The sequence below is a fragment of the Pelodiscus sinensis genome, chromosome 3 (assembly GCF_049634645.1).
Source record: "Pelodiscus sinensis isolate JC-2024 chromosome 3, ASM4963464v1, whole genome shotgun sequence".
Classification (NCBI taxonomy): Eukaryota; Metazoa; Chordata; order Testudines; family Trionychidae; genus Pelodiscus; species Pelodiscus sinensis.
This window is the reverse complement of record NC_134713.1, coordinates 46,110,130-46,129,235: the sequence shown is the minus strand read 5'-3', so window position 1 is coordinate 46,129,235 and position 19,106 is coordinate 46,110,130. Positions and strand designations below refer to the sequence as shown.

Here is a 19,106-nt window from a genome sequence, read left to right as displayed (position 1 = left end):
AATTACGTTAGTCTATTTAGACTATAACGCTGCTGTATAGACATAGCCTGTGAATGCCATGGCATTCTGCACAGAAATTGTGATTTATCACAGTGTGCTTGGTACTGCTCTACGGTGCACCAGCTGCATTCTGCACCAGTGTTGCTGTATGTGACCAGTAGATGATTATTTCTTGTAAAACACCAGGCACACCTATGACAAAGAAAATAGGTCACTTGGAATGAGGACTTTAAGGCTACGTCTACACTGTGGGCTTTTTGTGGAAGAGGAAATGCAAATGGAGCACTAATTTGCATATCTTCTTCCGATCGTTTTTGAGGAAGAGGTTTTTGCATTAAAAAGCCCTGTGTATATAGGACCATTTGTTGGAAAAACCTCCTTTTGCACAAAATCCCTTATTCCTCAAAAAATGAGGTTTATGGGCTCTTGCACAGAAGTTTCCTTACCACTATCTTGAGAACCTGACTATGAAAAATAAATAGTGGCCATCTAAAAATGGGTGACGGTGATCTCTGTATAGCAGAAAGAAAGATTGGCTCCATGGGTTCCATGGGAACAGCCACTTCATAAAACAAAGCACAACACTTTTCTGCCCACTGTAAAAACAAACCAAAGAAAAGCAGTTCTCCATCAACCTTAACATGTTACACTGTTCTAGAAGGCTATGTCTATACTGCATGATTATTTTGGAATAAGCCATTCTGGAAGAAATACTCCGAAATAGCTTATTTTAAAATAGCGCGTCTACACACCAAATGCCCATAGAAATAGCGCTTAGCTATTTCAAAATAGAGTGTTCACATACATTGGATGCTGAATTGCATTTAAGGCCACCCAGAAGCACTTCAAGCAGGGCATCAGGATAGCGCTCACTTCCCATGACGGCTGTCTGAGGCTATCTGAGGCTCATGCTTAAAGGGACCCCCCTCAGTACAGCAGTATCTCAGTCTCTTCTCTTTTGCCTTCTTCATTGAGGGACAGCAAACCCATTCCTTTGCCTGTTGTGATTCCCCTTGTGGACACCTCAGAACTTCAGCTATGAAGCCGAAGCTGCCTCTGGGCAATTGACGGCTCTTGCAGTTTGTGCTGCACTTCATGCAGCAGTTTCTACAGGCTGCCTTCCAAGCACTGCAGGAACCCAACCAACTGCCTGTTCATCTTGGAGACACTCATCATCTCTCTGTGGGAGTGGATCATGCTACTGGATGCCACCTGCTCTCCCCAGCACACCGTGCACCACCACTTCTGGCATCTGGATACCAGTTCTGACAGGTGGGACTGGTTTATCGTGAAGTGGCAGGATGATTAGCAGTGGCTCCAGAATTTCTGGATGAGGAAGGATAACTTTCTGGAGCTCTGTGAGCTGCTCACCCCTGCCCTCAGGCAATGGTGCACACACATGCAACCCACCATGCCCCTCCAGAAGCAGGTCATCATCTCCCTGTGGAAGCTTGCCATGCCAGACAGCTACCAATCCATCGGGAACCAGTTTGGCATGGGAAGATTGACCATTGGGACCCTGCTCATGCAGGGCTATTGTCCCAGGAGGGTGGTGGACTGCTGGAATGAGGTTCCCTAGAGAAAGGGGAGGATTGTTGTTAGTGGTGATTATGGTGGTGCAGTTGTGGAAGCCCCCTTTCTGGAAGGTTTTTCAGTCCTGCTCTCACAAAGCCCTGCCAGGGGATGGGGTAGGAGGAGGGTTGCTCCTGTTGTGCGATCCTCAGGCCACAAAGGCCAAGCAAGAAGTGCACAGCTGCCCCTCACCACCCACCACCTCCACATTGTATATGTGTAGGGAATGTGATGGCACTCACCTGATGTAGCTTCTCTGGCCTCAGACAATGCCTGGGACATGTCCAGAGAATTGGGTATCAGCTCCAGCATCAGCATGGTGCTTGTCTCATCCAGCTCATCCTCTTCCTCCTCCTCCTCTGCATCTCTGCACCCTGTGAGGCTGATGACAGGCATCTCGAGCCCTGAGTCCACTATCCTTTGTATACGGTGCAGGTGCTCATAGTAGGGACAGGTGTGGGGTTCTGCCCCAGAGTGGGAGCTGCACTTTTAGACCTTGGCATATGCCTGACAGAGGTTTTTAACTTTTTCATCTGCACCTACTCCTGGGTATAGATGTGCCCCTTGGTGGCCAGGCTGTCAGCCATGCAGTCATAGACATTGAGATCCTGGAGGTTGTTCTTGTTGTCCCAAATCTCAATAAGGTCCAGGATCTTCACACCAGACCAGGAAGGCTTGTACTAGTTCAAAAATATTTCGAAATAATGGGCTAACTGTGTAAATACTCGCATAGTTATTTTGGAACAACAGATGTTATTTAGAAATAATATGGCTGTGTAGATGTACCCTAAGAGATGATAGGAGTATTATATTAAAGTAAGTTAAAGCTAACACAAATGAGTCTAAAATTATAGATTACATCTTATAGACTTACTTCTTATTTACTTCAGTCCTTATACGTTGCTTTGGTGGTGTAAAGGGACTTAAAAATTGGGAATAAATTAAACTAGTTTAAGGCCCATTTGCACTACCAGAGTAATGTAAAGGGGACTTAATGCAAATGAGAATAAGGGCGTCTGATGGATGGGAGGATTGCTGTCCTTTTTTTAGACATCCCAGCATTCAGTAACTAAATGGTTAAATCAGGTGGCTAGGAAATGTTGGCAGAGAGCCAGGTGAACTAACGGGAAGAATGTGTTTCTTCCTATTGAGTGTCTTTATCTCACTGTAAGTTTGGTTTACCAAAGCTTGAGTAGTAGTTGTCATTCTATGTCAGAATGCTTTGTGATTTTTCATCAACTGGTGGCCATCTCGTGAGGCCGTATTCCAGTAATGGTCTCACTAGTGCCATATACATATAGGGGTATACAACATCTCCTTACTTCTACGTATGATTCCCTTTCTTATTAATCCAATGACCACATTTACAGTCTTAACCTCTATATCACACTATGAACTCACAGAAATGTGGTGACTAACATTGATTTTTGTCCATAATAGAGGATGATTTTGGCCAAAATTCACGTTGGCTATAACTGCATATCTCCATTAGATGCTTTCAAATACACAGTAGACAATCAAAGAACATATCAGTTTTAAAATTAGCCTTTATGAGAAAGAAAGCAAGAAAGAAGGAAGTTTTTTATTTAAAATATTTTAGACTGATAAATAGATTTAACACATTAAAGGCTAGTGCAGATTATTATGAAGATTTTTTTAAAAGCACTAATTGAAAACAACAGATGAGACATAATACTTCTGACTTTCTCATTATAAAAAAATTAATTTTGGCTTCATTTTACCATATTCAGCTATATTAGTTACATAATGACAATGAACTTCTGGGGGTGGCTTAATGAGTCAGATTTCTATCAGGGAAACATTGAATTAAAACATGATTAATGGCAATTTCAACATATCTCACAAAGATACTGAGACAGTCCTGTAATTTTGTCTGTGCTTACTGAAATTTAGGAACATCATTTTACTTTACAACATGAATCTCTGTAACAGGGCAGCTGCCCTGTACTGGCCCTTTAAGAGTCAAACCCCAGCCTGGAGCAGGCCGGGGAGTTCAGCCCAGCTGGGCGGCATTGGCCAATTAAGGCCCAGCTGGGAGCCATAAAAGGGGAGGGCTGCTTCAGAGAAGGGAGTGTGGGCCTGGCTGCCGGGGGAGCAGGACGCTCCCTGGAGCTAGGGCAGGGCTAGAGAGTCAAGGCTGGGCCAGGGGCGCTCGGACAGACAAACTGCCAGCCTGCTAGGCCTGAAGTAAGGCCTGCCGGAGAGACACCAACCCCCGGAAGGGGGGGGCTCAGAGCGAGTGACTTGGGCACTGCCGGAGGGCAGTGTGGCAAAGAGAACGATGTGACCGGAGGATTCCAGAGGGGAAACCCCACGTGAGCGGAGGCCCCGTGTGGGCGGAATGGACTGATTCCGGGGACAGACGACGGACCCCCACTACGGTGGTGAGTGACCCCCTCACAATCTCCTTAACTAATTAATACTAGGAGACAGGATTTCCTACAAAGACAAACAAGACATGCCAACTACTGCCAACATCATTGGGTTGGATGTTACTTGTAATACAAAAATATTTCCACTTTACCTATTTTGTCTTATGTTGTTCCTGCAAAAGATGAGTCTCCTTAGTCCCATAAAAGTAAAGTGCTTGTCCATGGGCCTCCCATGTCAAGCCAGATCTATTTGCTATTTCTACATTTTAACTTGGTGGCCTTTGGAAGTTCAGTCTTAGACAAAGATTGTCCCTGGCTGCCTCTAAACCAGCAAACTCCTAAATTAAACTATTACCCAGATGTGATCTCCTTCTCTTTGCTTCCACTAGTACTTCAAGCTTCAATGTTCACCTCATGTGAAGACCTGATATGTGAATTATGAAATCCAGAACAGCCATGAAACCCAATACGCACAATGTGGTCCAAGATCTAGCCCTAACTAGACCCAATACAAAATTGTTTTTTAAGAAATAACTGGATAACAAAGGCCTTTTTTCAGGTTCTATTTCTTTTGCTAAAACAAGAAAGACGCTAAATTAAACACGATATGACAATTTATGCTACATTTTCCTTTCATTTTGTACAGACATACTAATGTTAGCAGCTTCATTCAAATGCTATAAGCCCAATTCTGTATTTGTGTCAACCAAATCAGTAATATATGCATAATTGTTACTTACAGTTCTGTGTTAAAAAGTGATTTGACTGTCTGCTTGTATTTGCGATATTGCTCCCATTCAGCTTTGGCATGTTCTGTTACTAAGTCTTCCACAGGCACTTTAGGTATGCCCAGCTTCTCAGCAAACTGGTTAGCACCTCTTCCAGTAAGCATCACATGAGGTGTCTAAAAATAAATCAGAGAATGAAACAGAATAATAAAAATAACCTTTGCTGATATTAACTGCATGATATATAAACTTATTGTTACATTTAAAGTATCTGTTCCTTTCATGCACAGAGGACCTAATTAGAATCACAGTCCCATTTTGGTAGGTCTTATGTAAACATATTTCAAGAGACAGACCATCATGTAAAGAGTTTATAATCTAATCAAAGTTCTGAATGTTTAAAAAGATTCGTAGGCTGATGTCTTGAAAGTTGCCTCAGGAGTTTGGATTTCCAGGAATAAATGTATCTCAGTGTTAAGGATTGAAATGCTGTCTAATTTGTTTTGGGGCCTACAACAAGGCAAATTTTAATCAGCCACTTAATTTCCTCTATGATAAATTATACATGATATCAATGATAAAGAAACAATAATTTCAGTCCACCACTTTTTATTTCTCCCCTTTCCCATTTGAATCTCATTGTCTAAATTTCCCCATTTCTATTTACAAATTTTCCTTGTCTTCATTTTTTTGTTTCTTCTCTCATTTTTTTTTCTTCTTGTCCTTAAGTGCAGGGTCAGTATGATAAGTATCATGGTTTTAATTACTACTCTCATTATTAAATTGTGCTTGCTGCATTTCTGAGAACAAAGGATATAGCATTCCTACTCTCTATTTGTATAAAGTGTTTCTCCATAGAATACAAGAGAAAGCTGTTAAAACCCCCTTTTTAAAATATGGAAGGAAATCCCATCTTCTCAATGGCCTTCTGCAGAACTAGTGTTATTCTACTCACTTGTGCTGGGTAATGGAGCAGGATGTGGGTACCCTACACAGAGGGTCTACATTCCAGGTGCATTACAGATCCAATCTCTGTGGTGACTTTCTGCATGTCCTATACATCAGGGATATGAGCAAGAAGACTGAAAGGGTACAACTACAGCAGTATTTCTCAGACTGTGGGTTGGAATGCCAAAGTGGGTCAGAAACCTATTTTAATGGGGTCACCATAGCTGGCAATGCAAAGACAAAGCCGCACCACCTGGCACCAAAATCAAAGCCTAAGGGCATTAGTACTAGGCAGCAGGGCTCAGGTTACAGTCCCTGTGCCTGGGACTGAAGCCCTTGGGTTTCAGTTATGAACTGCCCTCCCCCACAGTGATGGGAGTCAAATAAGCTCAGGTGTAAGTCCCCCTGTTGGGATCATGTAGTAATTTTTGTTGCCAGAAGGGGATCATGATGCAAAGAAGTTGGAGAACTCCTGATGTACAGCAATTTGTTCTAACTAACTAGGTTGTAATAAATCCGAGAAGGCACGAAGCATTTTCCAAACTCAAAGGAAAGATAGGCATGGTCCCTTGTGGGGAGTGACTCCACTTTTAATGGCTAACCTGAGGAAAAATGGAGAATTTGAGCCTGAAGGAGGAGCAGGAAGAATCTGAACTATTATTTGCGTAAGTTAGGTCAGAAGAGACATACAAAAAGTCAAGTTGCAATGTGCTGCAAGTGATGACAATGCAATTGTAACAGCTGTACCTTGGGATTTCCTTAATGTGGTCCTTTATATTAGTAGTAATGTTTTTACATTGGAGTCAGTATCATTACTCTAAAGATAAAGATATTTGTGCCTCTCCATCACCGGCATCCTTTATTTGGATCTGAAGACAATTCATTAGGGCAGATGGTTCCTGTACCAGGGAAAAATGTTTTCCATTTCAATTCATGTTTTGTCATGTCATTTCTCTTGTATTTTATTTTCATATTTATTTCACAAGGAATAATTCCAAAGAATCTCTTTACTATCTTGTGATAGACAGATTCATTTTTGTTGGAGAAGTAAAAGCATTAGAGTTCCGCTAACAAACCCTATGTTTGATAGCATCAGTTCTGCTAACAAATCCAATATTTTGACAGGGTTTTTTAAAAGTCCTTTATATTATTGCAATATAAAAGTATAGTATTTAGACTTCAGGGCTGTGTCTACATTGGCACCCTTTTCCGGAAAAGGGATGCTAATGAGACAAGTCAGAATTGCAAATGCCGCGGGGGGATTTAAATATCCCCCGCAGCATTTGCATGAACATTGCTGCCGCTTTTTTCTGGCTCAGGGCTTTGCTGGAGAAAAGCGCTAGACTAGACGGGATCTTTCGGAAAATAAAGCCTTTTCCGGAAGATCCCTTATTCCTCTTAAAATCAGGAATAAGGGATCTTCCGGAAAAGGCTTTATTTTCTGAAAGATCCTGTCTAGACTGGCGCTTTTCTCCGTCAAAGCCCCAAGCCGGAAAAAAGCGGCAGCCATGTTCATGCAAATGCCGCGGGGAAAATTTAAATCCCCGGGGCATTTGCAATTCCGACTGGTCTCATTAGCATCCCTTTTCCGGAAAAGGGTGCCAATGTAGACACAGCCCAGGAGTTTCTTCCACTATACTATGGCTCAATAACATTAACTTTATATTTATATAAACTAATTGTATTCTGAATACTTAGATTACATCAAGGCATGTCTAGATGATATCAACATATGCAAGGGTCACTTCTTATGACAAAACAGCACCCCAATATGTTACCATGTACAGCATACACTACAGATACACAATAATTAGAACTAGGACCTCTGGTCATAAGAATATAAGAATGGCTGTTCTGGGTCAGACCAAAGGTCCATCTATCCCACTATCTTGTCTTCCAACAGTGGGCAATGCCAGATGCTTCAGAAGGAATGAACAGAACATGTCATCATCAAGTGATCCATCCTGTCACATATTCCTAGCACTGACAAACAGAGACAAGGGGCACCATCCCTACCCATCCTGGCTGTTAGCCACTGATGGACCTTTCATCCATCGATTTATTTATTTCTTTATTTTGGAGGATGGGGATTGGGCGATGTGAAAGTAAGTGAAATCTGCAAGGCACAGATTAACTCTACACAATACTATGTAAAAATCACTACCTTAGAAGTAAAAAACAAATCTACCACAATGTGAAATTGATCTAGACACTAACTATTTGCAATGAAAGTATTATGTATGTGAAGGAAAATCTGCCTATATGTTTGTACTAGTGTACCTGCACAGAAATCAACAGGTGTACTAATATAGTGGGGAACAGAATGTGACTCACAGAGAATGCTAATGAACACTGTATATTTATCATATTGTAGTGGAATGTAGTATTACTGTTGAAAGGTTCATCTTTGTTCAAGATATATGAAAATGGAAAGAATGGAATTGTAATCCTAGGAGTAGGGAACTGTGTGAAGAAGAGAGGGATTTGTGGTGAGTTATTCCCAATTGTGGAACATAAATGTGTTTTTATGTCAAGAGCATTTAGATAATATAGGTGGGAACCCTTATTTAGCATTTATGTAACTATAAAGGAATTCCTACTGATATTACTGGATATGTTCTTGTTAGGTTCACTGACCACTTATACATGAATGGTGAATATAAGAGCCAGCCTGCAACCTTTGGAGTATGCCACCAAATGGCTCCTGGTCCATTGTGCTGCTGTGCTCTACCCTGAGGACCTGTTCATCCTCTTCCCTCTGAGGCCCCACCCTCACTTCACCTCTTCCCATCTCTGGTCCACCTACATGGGGGCCTCATGAGAAGGGCATAGTCAGCTTCAGTGAAGGGGGCCAAGCAAGGCTGATGGTGGACATGGGCGGGGATTCAGTGGGAGAATGCTGAGTGGGACTAGGCCTTTGGGTGAGGCCACGGTCCAGGCACTCCAATTTTTCCAAATGGAGGAGTCATGTGACACTGCTGCACTTATATAAGAGTGGTGATGCTTGTCCTAGCCACAAGTGTTGAAGTATTAGAATTAGTTTAATTAAAATTCATTTTGGTTGGAAATATGAATGAAGAACATTGTTCCACAATATCAGTTTTTCTTGTTTCTCAGTTCATTCCATAAAATATATATTTTAATTGAAGAAATATTTTGCAAGAGGTTTGCAGGTTTAGATAGGAAAATGAAATCTGTAAATATTAAAAGAAGCAAACAAAAAGTATCATTGTTCTGTGTTGATAAAAAGCTAAATTTTAGTGAATATACATGTTCAATTGATTCCAATATTAGAGGACAAGTCTTATTTAACTTCAGAAGAGATGATGTTAAAAAAAAGTATACTTTAATGCTATACTATTGATCAGTCTAAAAGATACTGTTTCTGACTTGTGTCTATCCTATAAAATAATTGCATAACAAGCTACTCATATTTTGTAAAATCCTGCTGGAGGAACGCTAACATCCATTATGATAAAGGCCCCAAATGTCATTCTTAACACAAATGTATTAGAGATTTGACATGTAGCACCACAGCCCCAATATGCTAACCAATGAGCCTGACAGAGAAGTGATTAACGACCTCAACCCACCTATTATACAACACAATCCATAACCTCTGAGCCAAATCCATGTTTAAACTTGTGTATGTAGAACTATACATGAATTTTCTTACTCAAACAACTTCCCATGAGAGTATGCATCAGATTTAATATAAGTTGCAGAACTTACTTATCAAAACCACTCAGTCTAATATTTATAAGACTTTTGCTGATGTAGGTTCAAAGGTACTATGGATTTTTAACAGTCTGCTTTAGAAATACAAGCTCATATTTCTTGGAAATATGCTTGAATATTTCTTGTACAAAAATAATATGTAAAAGTAAAATGCAGTTAGTATTATAAAATAATCATGCAGTACAATGGAAATCCTCTTTTTTGTTACATGACATGAACCTGGACATCTTACTGTATGTTTATACTCAAAGAAAAAGCATGAATGTTCAAACATTTAATTCAAATTTCATTTAAACAGAATGATCTCTCAACTGTCCATAGATGCTAAAATTGGAAGACCATTGGAAGACTCCTAAAGCATCCAGACCATCTCCTGCCAATTTTCCAGTGTTTTATTCAAAGTGTTAAGGTTTCTCTTGGCTCAGGGAATATTCTACAGCCTAATGCATCTCGCTGAAAGAAAGATGCTCTAGTATTAGTATTAGTATAATTTTCCACTACAGTAGCAAATAGGAAGGCACATTACTTATAGAAGAAAATGACAGTGCCTGCCCAGAAGAGCTTACAATCTAAGGACAGGAATAAAAAACTCTCTGACAGGTAATAGGACCTCTCTTGTTTTTGTGAATCCTAATACTCATACTGAATTAAATGTGTCATTGAGGTGCCCAAGAAATTCAGGCAATGGTCTTGCTAGAACATTATGGAATGTTAAACAAATATGTCTACAAAGCAAAACTATGTACATTTATTATACAAAAATTATACTTGTTATGCATTTTTAAATCCTATATTTTATCAGTATCAGAAATGAGTTAACATGCTAAAATTACTAAAATAACTACTTTCATACACTATCATCATCAATAAAAATAATATGCTTTGATATTAATATAATTAGAGCAAAGTTCATGAATAATAAAATATGGTAATGCAATAAATAGAGCTTTCAGGAAATGTTGACATTGCTTTACATGGTTTAGAGCTTTGCTATGTTTCAGGAACTATTTTAATTTCTCTCCTAGGACAGAAGTAGAATGGCAATGAGAAGAGTAACACAGCAACCTTGTTGTTCTGGATGTTCATGCTGTGTCACCAAGTTGGATCCATTTCAAACAGACACTCTATTGCTGTTTGAGGAATGTATATTGCTCTGCAACACAGAGGATTGTGTTAATGCTCAAGCATAAATTTTAACATTTTGGGCATATTTTATATAGTACTCACATTTCACAGTTCTGAAATGTATATTTGATGTCAAAGGGTTTGTTTTAGCCATGGTTTGCTTTTTCAAATGTATGCTGGTACTATTTTCCAATACAAGGCAGCCAATTCCATCTGACATTAATTATTAGGCAATGAGTTTGTGCCTAGACAATGTAAAGCATATTGGTTTTGCAGGTAAGTGTTCGCAGATGTCCTACATCGTGTGCTGCCCAGACAGAGTATGATAGGGTGTCTTCTCTTTGCATATTCCTTTCACTTCATATCACAGAACAACTAGGGCATATGAAGGGCAGCGAGTGAAGATAATTGGGGTGAAATTTGCATAATTCATAGCCTTGTCATGTTAAATACTCTACAGCAGCTATTTTCCAGTAACACCTGCTTCAGTTTAGAAGCTTCAGCTGTGTGCATCACATGAACAGTTAGGAAAGGAACACTGTGAGTGCAGGGGACCAATGAGAACATAGATGAAGAATGGTAGAACAATACCACGGTTAGCTCTGGATGGGTACACAGGCACAGCCAATCAGGACATATATCCAACAGGGGTCAGAATATATCCAACAGGGGTCAGAAGAAAGAAACTATTCTGCCAATGAAAAGCTAACTCATCGATAATCTAACTAGCATTAAGACAACTTGAGAGAATGTCAGAGAATCCAGACACATTCTAAGCAACAGACCGCTCCATAAACTACAAAATTAAGGGATGATACATAACACCCACAGACTGAAGTTTAAAGGCAGCAGAATAAACTGAGTTGTATCCCTAGGAAGATCACAAAAAAACACAATGGGGGTAACCATACTAGAACTCTCTGCTATACAATACAATAACCCTCAAGTGGTTGGTCATTTGTAGGCTCTTTTCATAACCTATGATTGTGGACAGTGACTGTCTAAAGCCTTGATCGTTTTTTGTTGTTGTTGTTATACCACCGCTATGCGTTGATACTCAGTGATGCATAGCTATGATCTGTTTCTCAGGGATTCAAAGAAATCATTTAAGTAAATAAATAAATAAATGAATGAAAAAATATGCATGTGGGAGGAAAAAATCCCCTATTTCCCCTACCCCCATTTCACATAGTGACTATAAGGATTTATCATTTCTAAATATGAGTATGCCTTTGCATCTGAAGTTTGAAATTCTTTCCAGCCTTCCTCCCTCAACAAGTTTCCCTTCTGCACCCCATTTCCTTTTTCTCATTCTCTACTTTGAAATCCTACCATTGGAGATATGTTGATACTGCAGAGTTTTCCGGAAAAACAGAACATAGGGGTTTTTCTGACAGTGGTAAACCTCTTTCTATGAGGAAGAAGCCTTTTTCCAAAAGAGCACTTTTAGATAAAGGCATGTATGGATGGGGAAGAAATTTTTTTTTTAAAGAAGAAGCCTCCAGGAAAAAGCACAGGTACCCTAGTAGCCATTCCGTCCATAGTAATCACAACTTAAATGCAAAATAGCGTCCAATGAATGCGGACACTAGCTTTCAAAAAAGCAGATCGCTTTTTTGATGCACTTTTTTTGCTGTGTGGATGGCTCTCTTTTGAAAGAACTATTTCTGGAAGACTCTTCCGAAAAAGCTTCTTCCTAAAGAAGCCTGCAGTCTAGACATAGCCAAGCTAAATTACTATTACAGAATAGAAAGAAGCAATGGGTAGTGGAGAAAAAATGAAAGAGATATTAGAAACAGCCAGGGGCTCATTGATTTGTGTTCCTAGAGTTCAAAACCAGATAGGAACATTGAATCATCAAGTCTGACTTCTTCTATATCACCAGCCAGAAAGGCACCCAGTCTTGATCTGAAAACATCAAGAGATGGAGAATCCACCACTCGTCTTGGTAGTTGGTTCCAATGGTTAATCACTCTCTGTTCAAAATCAGTGCCTAATTTCAATTTTTTATTTGTCTGCCTTCAGCTTCCCAAACTTTAGTGATGGTATGCCTTTTTTATGCAAGATTAAAGAGCCATTAATACCTAGTATATTATCCCTGTGAAGGTACTTGTACACTATACAAAACACCTCTCATTCTAACCTTTGATATACTAAACTGTTAGGATATGTAAAAACTAATAGGGACCTGGGATAGTGGTAAGGAGTTCAGCCACAGTAGGTATTATCCTTGAACATGCTCATTCCCTTTGTTTTTGCAGCCTGGAAAAATAGATAAATATGAAGCTGCTCTTCTCAATACCCTCACTGGTTCTGTGTAAATATTTCAGGGTTACATCTCTTGTAATCTCTGTAACCTGATGATTCAGAAAGTTTGTAGCACAGAAAAGTGTTGATTTAATTAGAAATTTGCTGAAGAGTAATTAGGGGAGGGTAGAATAATATTCATCACCTGCTTATTAATATTCATTTTATGAGAGTTAACATTACTAAATAAGGTTTTAGGAAAAGTAGTGATAGGCATGTGCATTAACATACTAAAATAGATAAAAGGGTTTAATTGGTGCCAATTATGTTGCCATCCGGATGTTGTATTGAATGTCTGAGGTAAATGTGCGTGGGTAATAAAGCAGGTCCGTTTACCCCATCTGCTCCTGGGTCACCTGTTTCCTCTCTAACATAAACTGATTAAGCTCTTTAAATTTTCCACTGTCAGACCATTTCTCCAGCCCTCAATTGATTTTTTTCTACACCTTCTCCAATTTTTCCACATGCTTTTCAAAATATGGATACCAGAATTATAGGCAGCTAAGCAGCATCCCAATGACACCTAATACTGGTCCATCAGGAACACAAGAAACATCCCCACTCAATGATTCCCCCAATGAGAATTACTGTTGGAGAGTGCATGTACAACACTGATATTGTAGAATGCTAATTTTTTAAATCAGAATTTCATGCAGTACTAAGTCAAACTCTTTACAAAAGTATAAATTGTAATGCAGATAAGTGATTCCAACTACACAGATGACCTGAGTAATTCTACAAATGAATAGAAGGGCTAGTGGTATAGTAAGGAATACAAAGAAAGAGCTGAACATAATGCTCAAAAGACACAATATTACTGTTTAGGCTTAAACACAACTATCATGTTCTGTTTAAGTGTGCATGATAGGTTCTCACTGCCTGGGTCTTATGAAAATAAAGTTCATAAGTAGCTGCACAGGGGGAAAATGGTAAGTGTACAGCTGGTAATAGATACTTGCAAGGCTCTGTAATGTCTTGCAATTACAATGCATGTACTATATTAACTCAGTGTCCATATGTCTTTGTAAATGTTATTTTGGTATTCCATGGGAATTACTCAAAATGAAGAAAAGCAGAAATGTAAAGCAGCAATATTTGTGTCTGGGTCATTAATACTGTAAAGCAGCCAAGATGCAGTGTGTTAGCAGCCTTTTGTAATTGATGTAACATAAAACAAACACCATATGTTCATGACACCAGAGTCTATGTTTCTTTTATATAATGGATACATTCCATGAGGCAGCCTGATAGTTAATTCCAAAGAAGGTAATGAACTAGCAATGCCACTAATGTTTCTAGATGAAGTTGCCACACAACAAACTAAGCACTCAGGTGACATAGGGTATGTTTACACTTCCTCTCTAGTCTGAACTAGGGATACAAATGTAGCATACCGAAGTTGCTAATGAAGCGCATGATTTTAATATCCCACGCTTGATTAGCATATTCGCGTCTGGATGCCATTTTAAAAATCCACTAGTCCGAATTAACTTGCCGCATGTAGACGCGGTATTCCAAAAGAAACCCCTTCCCTCAGATTAACTGTTACTCCTCATTGCTTCAATCCTTATCTGCTTCCTTTTAACTATCCAATCTTCAGATGCTTATAGATTGCCAGTTCTGCCTACTTGTTTTTCCCTTTGATATTTTCATGCCCTCTGCTCTTTGTTTCCCACCCCCTCCTTTCTTTTCCTTCCCGCCTCTCCCTTCTCCCCTATTTATTTTGTGTCTGCACATCCTAATCTCAAAACTCCAGTCATCTGAAGAAGTGGGCTGTGCCCATGAAAGCTCATGATACCATCTACATGATATGTTAGTCTATAAAATGCTACCAGACCATATGTTGTTTTTAAGTTAATTCAAAAGATAGTCGCCAAACAAATGCAGTTTACAATTTGACATAGATTTCTAATTTCCTTCATAAAATAAACTGTAGAGTTTTAGCCAGTAATTTCTCAATCAAAGCTGGAATCTTATTGTATTTTTCTTAGCCATTAATTAAGCTCACTAAAAATGTAGAATGTAATTTCTCGCCTGAATTTGTCTAGTTTTATCTTACAGCCACTGGATCTCATTACGTCTTTGTCTGATAGATTAAAAAAATCATCTGCTGCAATTTTCTTCTTGTGTAGGTACTTATTAACTATGAGCAACTAACATCTTAACCTTCTCTCTGATAAGGTACATAAGAGCTTCTTAAGTCTTTCACTGTAAGATAGGTTTTCCACGCCTGTCAATAATAGCATTCTTGTGACTCTCTATTCAAAGGATATGAACAATTGGAATGAGGACACCAAATCTGGACACAGTATAACAGGAGTGATCTCACCAATGTGATATGTGGAGATAATACTTTTTTCCTACTTCTGTTTCATATTCCTCTTTTTATATATCCAAGGATTACATTATTCTTCTTACATGCAGCTTCACAGTTGAGCTCCAGTTTACTTGATTATCCATGACGACCCCTAAGGCCATTCCAGAGTCATTGCTTTCCAAAATACAGACTTTCTTCCTATGTGACCTACATTTTTTGTTTCTAGATGTGAAAGTTGAAATTTTTCTGTATTAAAACAAATACTTATTTGTGTGTGCTCAACTTACTAAGCTATAAGAACATAAGAATGGCCATACTGGGTCAGACCAAAGGTCCATCTAGCCCAGTATCCTGTCTGCTGACAGTGGGCAGTGCCAGGTGCCCCAGAGGGGGTGGACAGAAGACAATGATCGAGCAATTTGTCTCCTGCCATCCTTCTCCAGCTTTTGACAAACAGAGGCCAGGGGCACCATTCCTAATCCCCTGGCTAATAGCCTTATATGGACCTAACCTCCATGAATTTATCTAGCTCTTTTTAAAATGCTGTTATAGTCCTAGCCATCACAGCCTCCTCTGGCAAGGAGTTCCACAGGTTGACTGTGCGCTGTGTGAAAAAGAACTTTCTTTTATTAGTTTTAAACCTGCTACCCATTACTTTTATTTGGTGTTCTCTAGTTCTTATACTATGGGAACAAGTAAATAACTTTTCTTTATTCACCCTCTCCACACCACTCATGATTTTATATACCTCTATCATATCCCCCCTCAGTCTCCTCTTTCTAAACTGAAAAGACCCAGTGTCTTTAGCCTCTCCTCATATGGGACCCATTCCAAACCCCTAATCATTTTAGTTGCTCTTTTATGAACCTTTTCTAATGCCAAAATATCATTTTTGAGGTGAGGAGACCACATCTGTACACAGTATTCAAAAATGTAGGTATACTATAGTTTTATATACAGGCAGTAAGATATTCTATGTCTTATTTTCTATCCCATTTTTAATAATCCCTAGCATCCTATTTGCTTTTTTGACTGCCTCTGCACACTGTGTGGATGTTTTCAGAGAACTATCCACGATAACTCCAAGATCTCTTTCCTGATTAGTTGTAGCTAAATTAGCCCCCATCATATGTGAGAGTACAAGCTGTGGTGTGAGTGTGTGTGTGTGCTTGACTGTTTGAATTTTACAGTTTGAAGTGTGAATTGAGAGTCTGATTCCAGGTGAGTGCTAGCAGTTTCAGTTTCAGCTTCTGTGGCAGTTGGAACTGAGAGCCTGCCATTGTTCCTTTGATTGCCTCTGATTAGCCTCAGGCTCAGCCTTCCCCTGTGTGACTCAGAAGGGGGCAGGCCTGACCTAGGCAAGCAGGCTTTAAAAAGCCAGAGCAGTGCGACCAGGGGACTGCAGACAGGGGAGTTGAAGAGGGAGTTGAGCAGAGGGAGTGACTGATGGTGATGAAGACCCGAAGCGCTTGTGCCAGTACTTCTCCTGTCTCCTCCACCTGTGCCTGTATCCAGATAGAGAACCTGAGCATGGATGCCTCTACCCAGGTCCTGGTGTGGTCTTGCAGTATTTGTGGCTTGCAATTCCCACTGACTGATATCCAGGCTGGGGGAGACAACCATTGTGAAAGGTGCCTGCTGGTGGTATCTCTCAGGCAGCAGGTGGGAGAGCTACAGGAGGAGGTGGCCAGGCTGAGGAGCAGGAAGAACTGGAATTCCTAACAAATAAATACAACTATGACATCATTGGTATTACAGAAACCTGGTGGGATGGGACGCATGATTGGAATGTTGGTATGGAAGGGTACGGCTTGCTCAGGAAGGACAGACAGGGAAAAAAGGGAGGAGGGGTTGCCTTGTATATTTAAAATGTACACACTTGGACTGAAGTGGAGATGAACGTAGGACATAGCTGTGTAGAGAGTCTCTGGGTTAAGCTAAAAGGGGTAAAAAATGAGGGTGATGTCATGTTAGGAGTCTACTACAGGCCACCTAGCCAGGTGGAAGAGGTGGATGAGGCCTTTTTTAAACAATTAACAATACTATCCAAAGCCCAAGATTTGGTGATGATGGGGGACTTCAACTATCCAGACATATGTTGGGAAACTAACACAGCGGGGCACAGGCTATCCAATAAGTTTCTGGACTGCATTGGAGACAACTTTCTGTTTCAGAAGGTTGAAAAAGCTACCAGAGGAGAAGCTGTTCTGGATTTGATTTTAACAAATAGGGAGGAACTAGTTGAGAACTTGAAAGTGGAAGACAGTATGGGGGACAGTGATCATGAAATAATAGAGTTCATGATCTTAAGGAAAGGTAGAAGGGAGACCAGCACAATTGAGGTAATGGATTTCAGGAAGGCAGATTTTGATAAGCTCAGAGAACTTGTAGGTAAGGTCCCATGGGAAGCAAGACTGAAGGGAAAAACAACTGAGGAGAGTTGGAAGTATTTCAAAGGGAAATTGTTAAGGGCCCAAAAGCAAACAATTCCGCTGTGTAGGAAAGATAGAAAATACGGCAAAAGACCAGCTTGGCTTAACAAGGAGATCTTGCATGATCTCAAAATAAAAAAGGAGTCCTATAAAAAATGGAAACTAGGACAAATAACAAAGGATGAATATAGGCAAGCAACACGGGAATGCAGGGGCAAGATTAGAAAGGCAAAGGCACAAAAAGAGATCAAACTAGCTACAGGCATAAAGGGAAAAAAAGAAGACCTTTTATAAATACATTAGAAGCAAGAGGAAGACCAAGGACAGGGTAGGCCCACTGCTCAGTGAGGACGGAGAAGCAGTAACAGGAAACTTGGAAATGGAGGAGATGCTCAATGACTTCCTTGTTTCGGTCTTCACTGAGAAGTCTGGAGGTGTGCCTAACATAGTGAATACAAGCAAAAAGAGGGTAAATTTAGAAGATAGGATACACAAAGAACAAGTTAAAAATCATTTAGGAAAGTTAGATGTCAGCAAGTCACCAGGTCCTGATGAAATGCATCCCAGGATACTCAAGGAGCTGATAGAGGAGGTATCTGAGCCTTTAGCTATGATCTTTGAAAAATCATGGAAGACAGGGGAGATTCCAGAAGACTGGAAAAGGGCAAATATTGTGCCCATCTATAAAAAGGGGAATAAAAACAACCCAGGAAACTACAGACCGGTCAGTTTAACGTCTGTCCCAGGGAAGATAATGGAGCAGGTAATTAAGGAAATCATATGCAAACACTTGGAAGGTAATAAAGTGATAGGGAATAGCCAGCATGGGTTTGTGAAGAACAAGTCATGCCAAACTAATCTGATAGCTTTCTTTGATAGGATAACGAGCCTTGTGGATAAGGGAGAAGCGGTGGATATCATATACCTAGACTTTAGTAAGGCATTTGATACGGTATCTCATGATATTCTTATTGATAAACTAGGCAAACTTAACTTAGATAGGGCCACGATAAGGTGGATGTATAATTGGCTGGATAACCGTAGTCAGAGAGTTGTTGTTAACGGTGCTAAATCCTGCTGGAAAGGGATAACAAGTGGAGTTCCGCAAGGGTCTGTTTTGGGACCCATACTGTTCAATATCTTCATCAATGATGTAGATATTGGGATAGAGAGTACACTTATTAAGTTTGCAGATGATACCAAACTGGGTGGGGTTGCAACTTCTTTGGAGGATAGGGACATAATTCAAAATGACCTTAGCAAGTTAGAGAAATGGTCAGAGGTAAACAGGATGAAGTTTAATAAAGAGAAATGCAAAGTGCTCCACTTAGGAAGGAACAATCAGTTCCATACATACAAGATGGGAAGCGACTGTCTAGGAAGGAGCATGGCGGAAAGGAATCTAGGGGTCATAGTGGACCACAAGTTGAATATGAGTCAACAGTGTGATGCTGCTGCAAAAAAAGCAAATATGATTCTAGGTTGTATCAACAGGTGTGTTGTAAGCAAAACTCGTGAAGTCATTCTGCCGCGCTACTCTGCACTA

At 40.0% G+C, this 19,106-nt stretch overlaps 1 protein-coding gene across 4 annotated transcripts in view; it reads right to left on the bottom strand.

Moving 5' to 3' along the window:
• Positions 1 to 19,106, bottom strand: part of LOC102461237 (isoaspartyl peptidase/L-asparaginase-like) — a 258,474-nt gene that overhangs the window by 146,397 nt on the left and 92,971 nt on the right. For all 4 annotated transcript variants that reach the window (XM_075923679.1, XM_075923680.1, XM_075923682.1 and 1 more), the window contains one exon: positions 4,706 to 4,869. In XM_075923679.1, the coding sequence (XP_075779794.1) occupies positions 4,706 to 4,869 (164 nt within the window). The remainder of the gene's footprint in view (positions 1 to 4,705; positions 4,870 to 19,106) is intronic.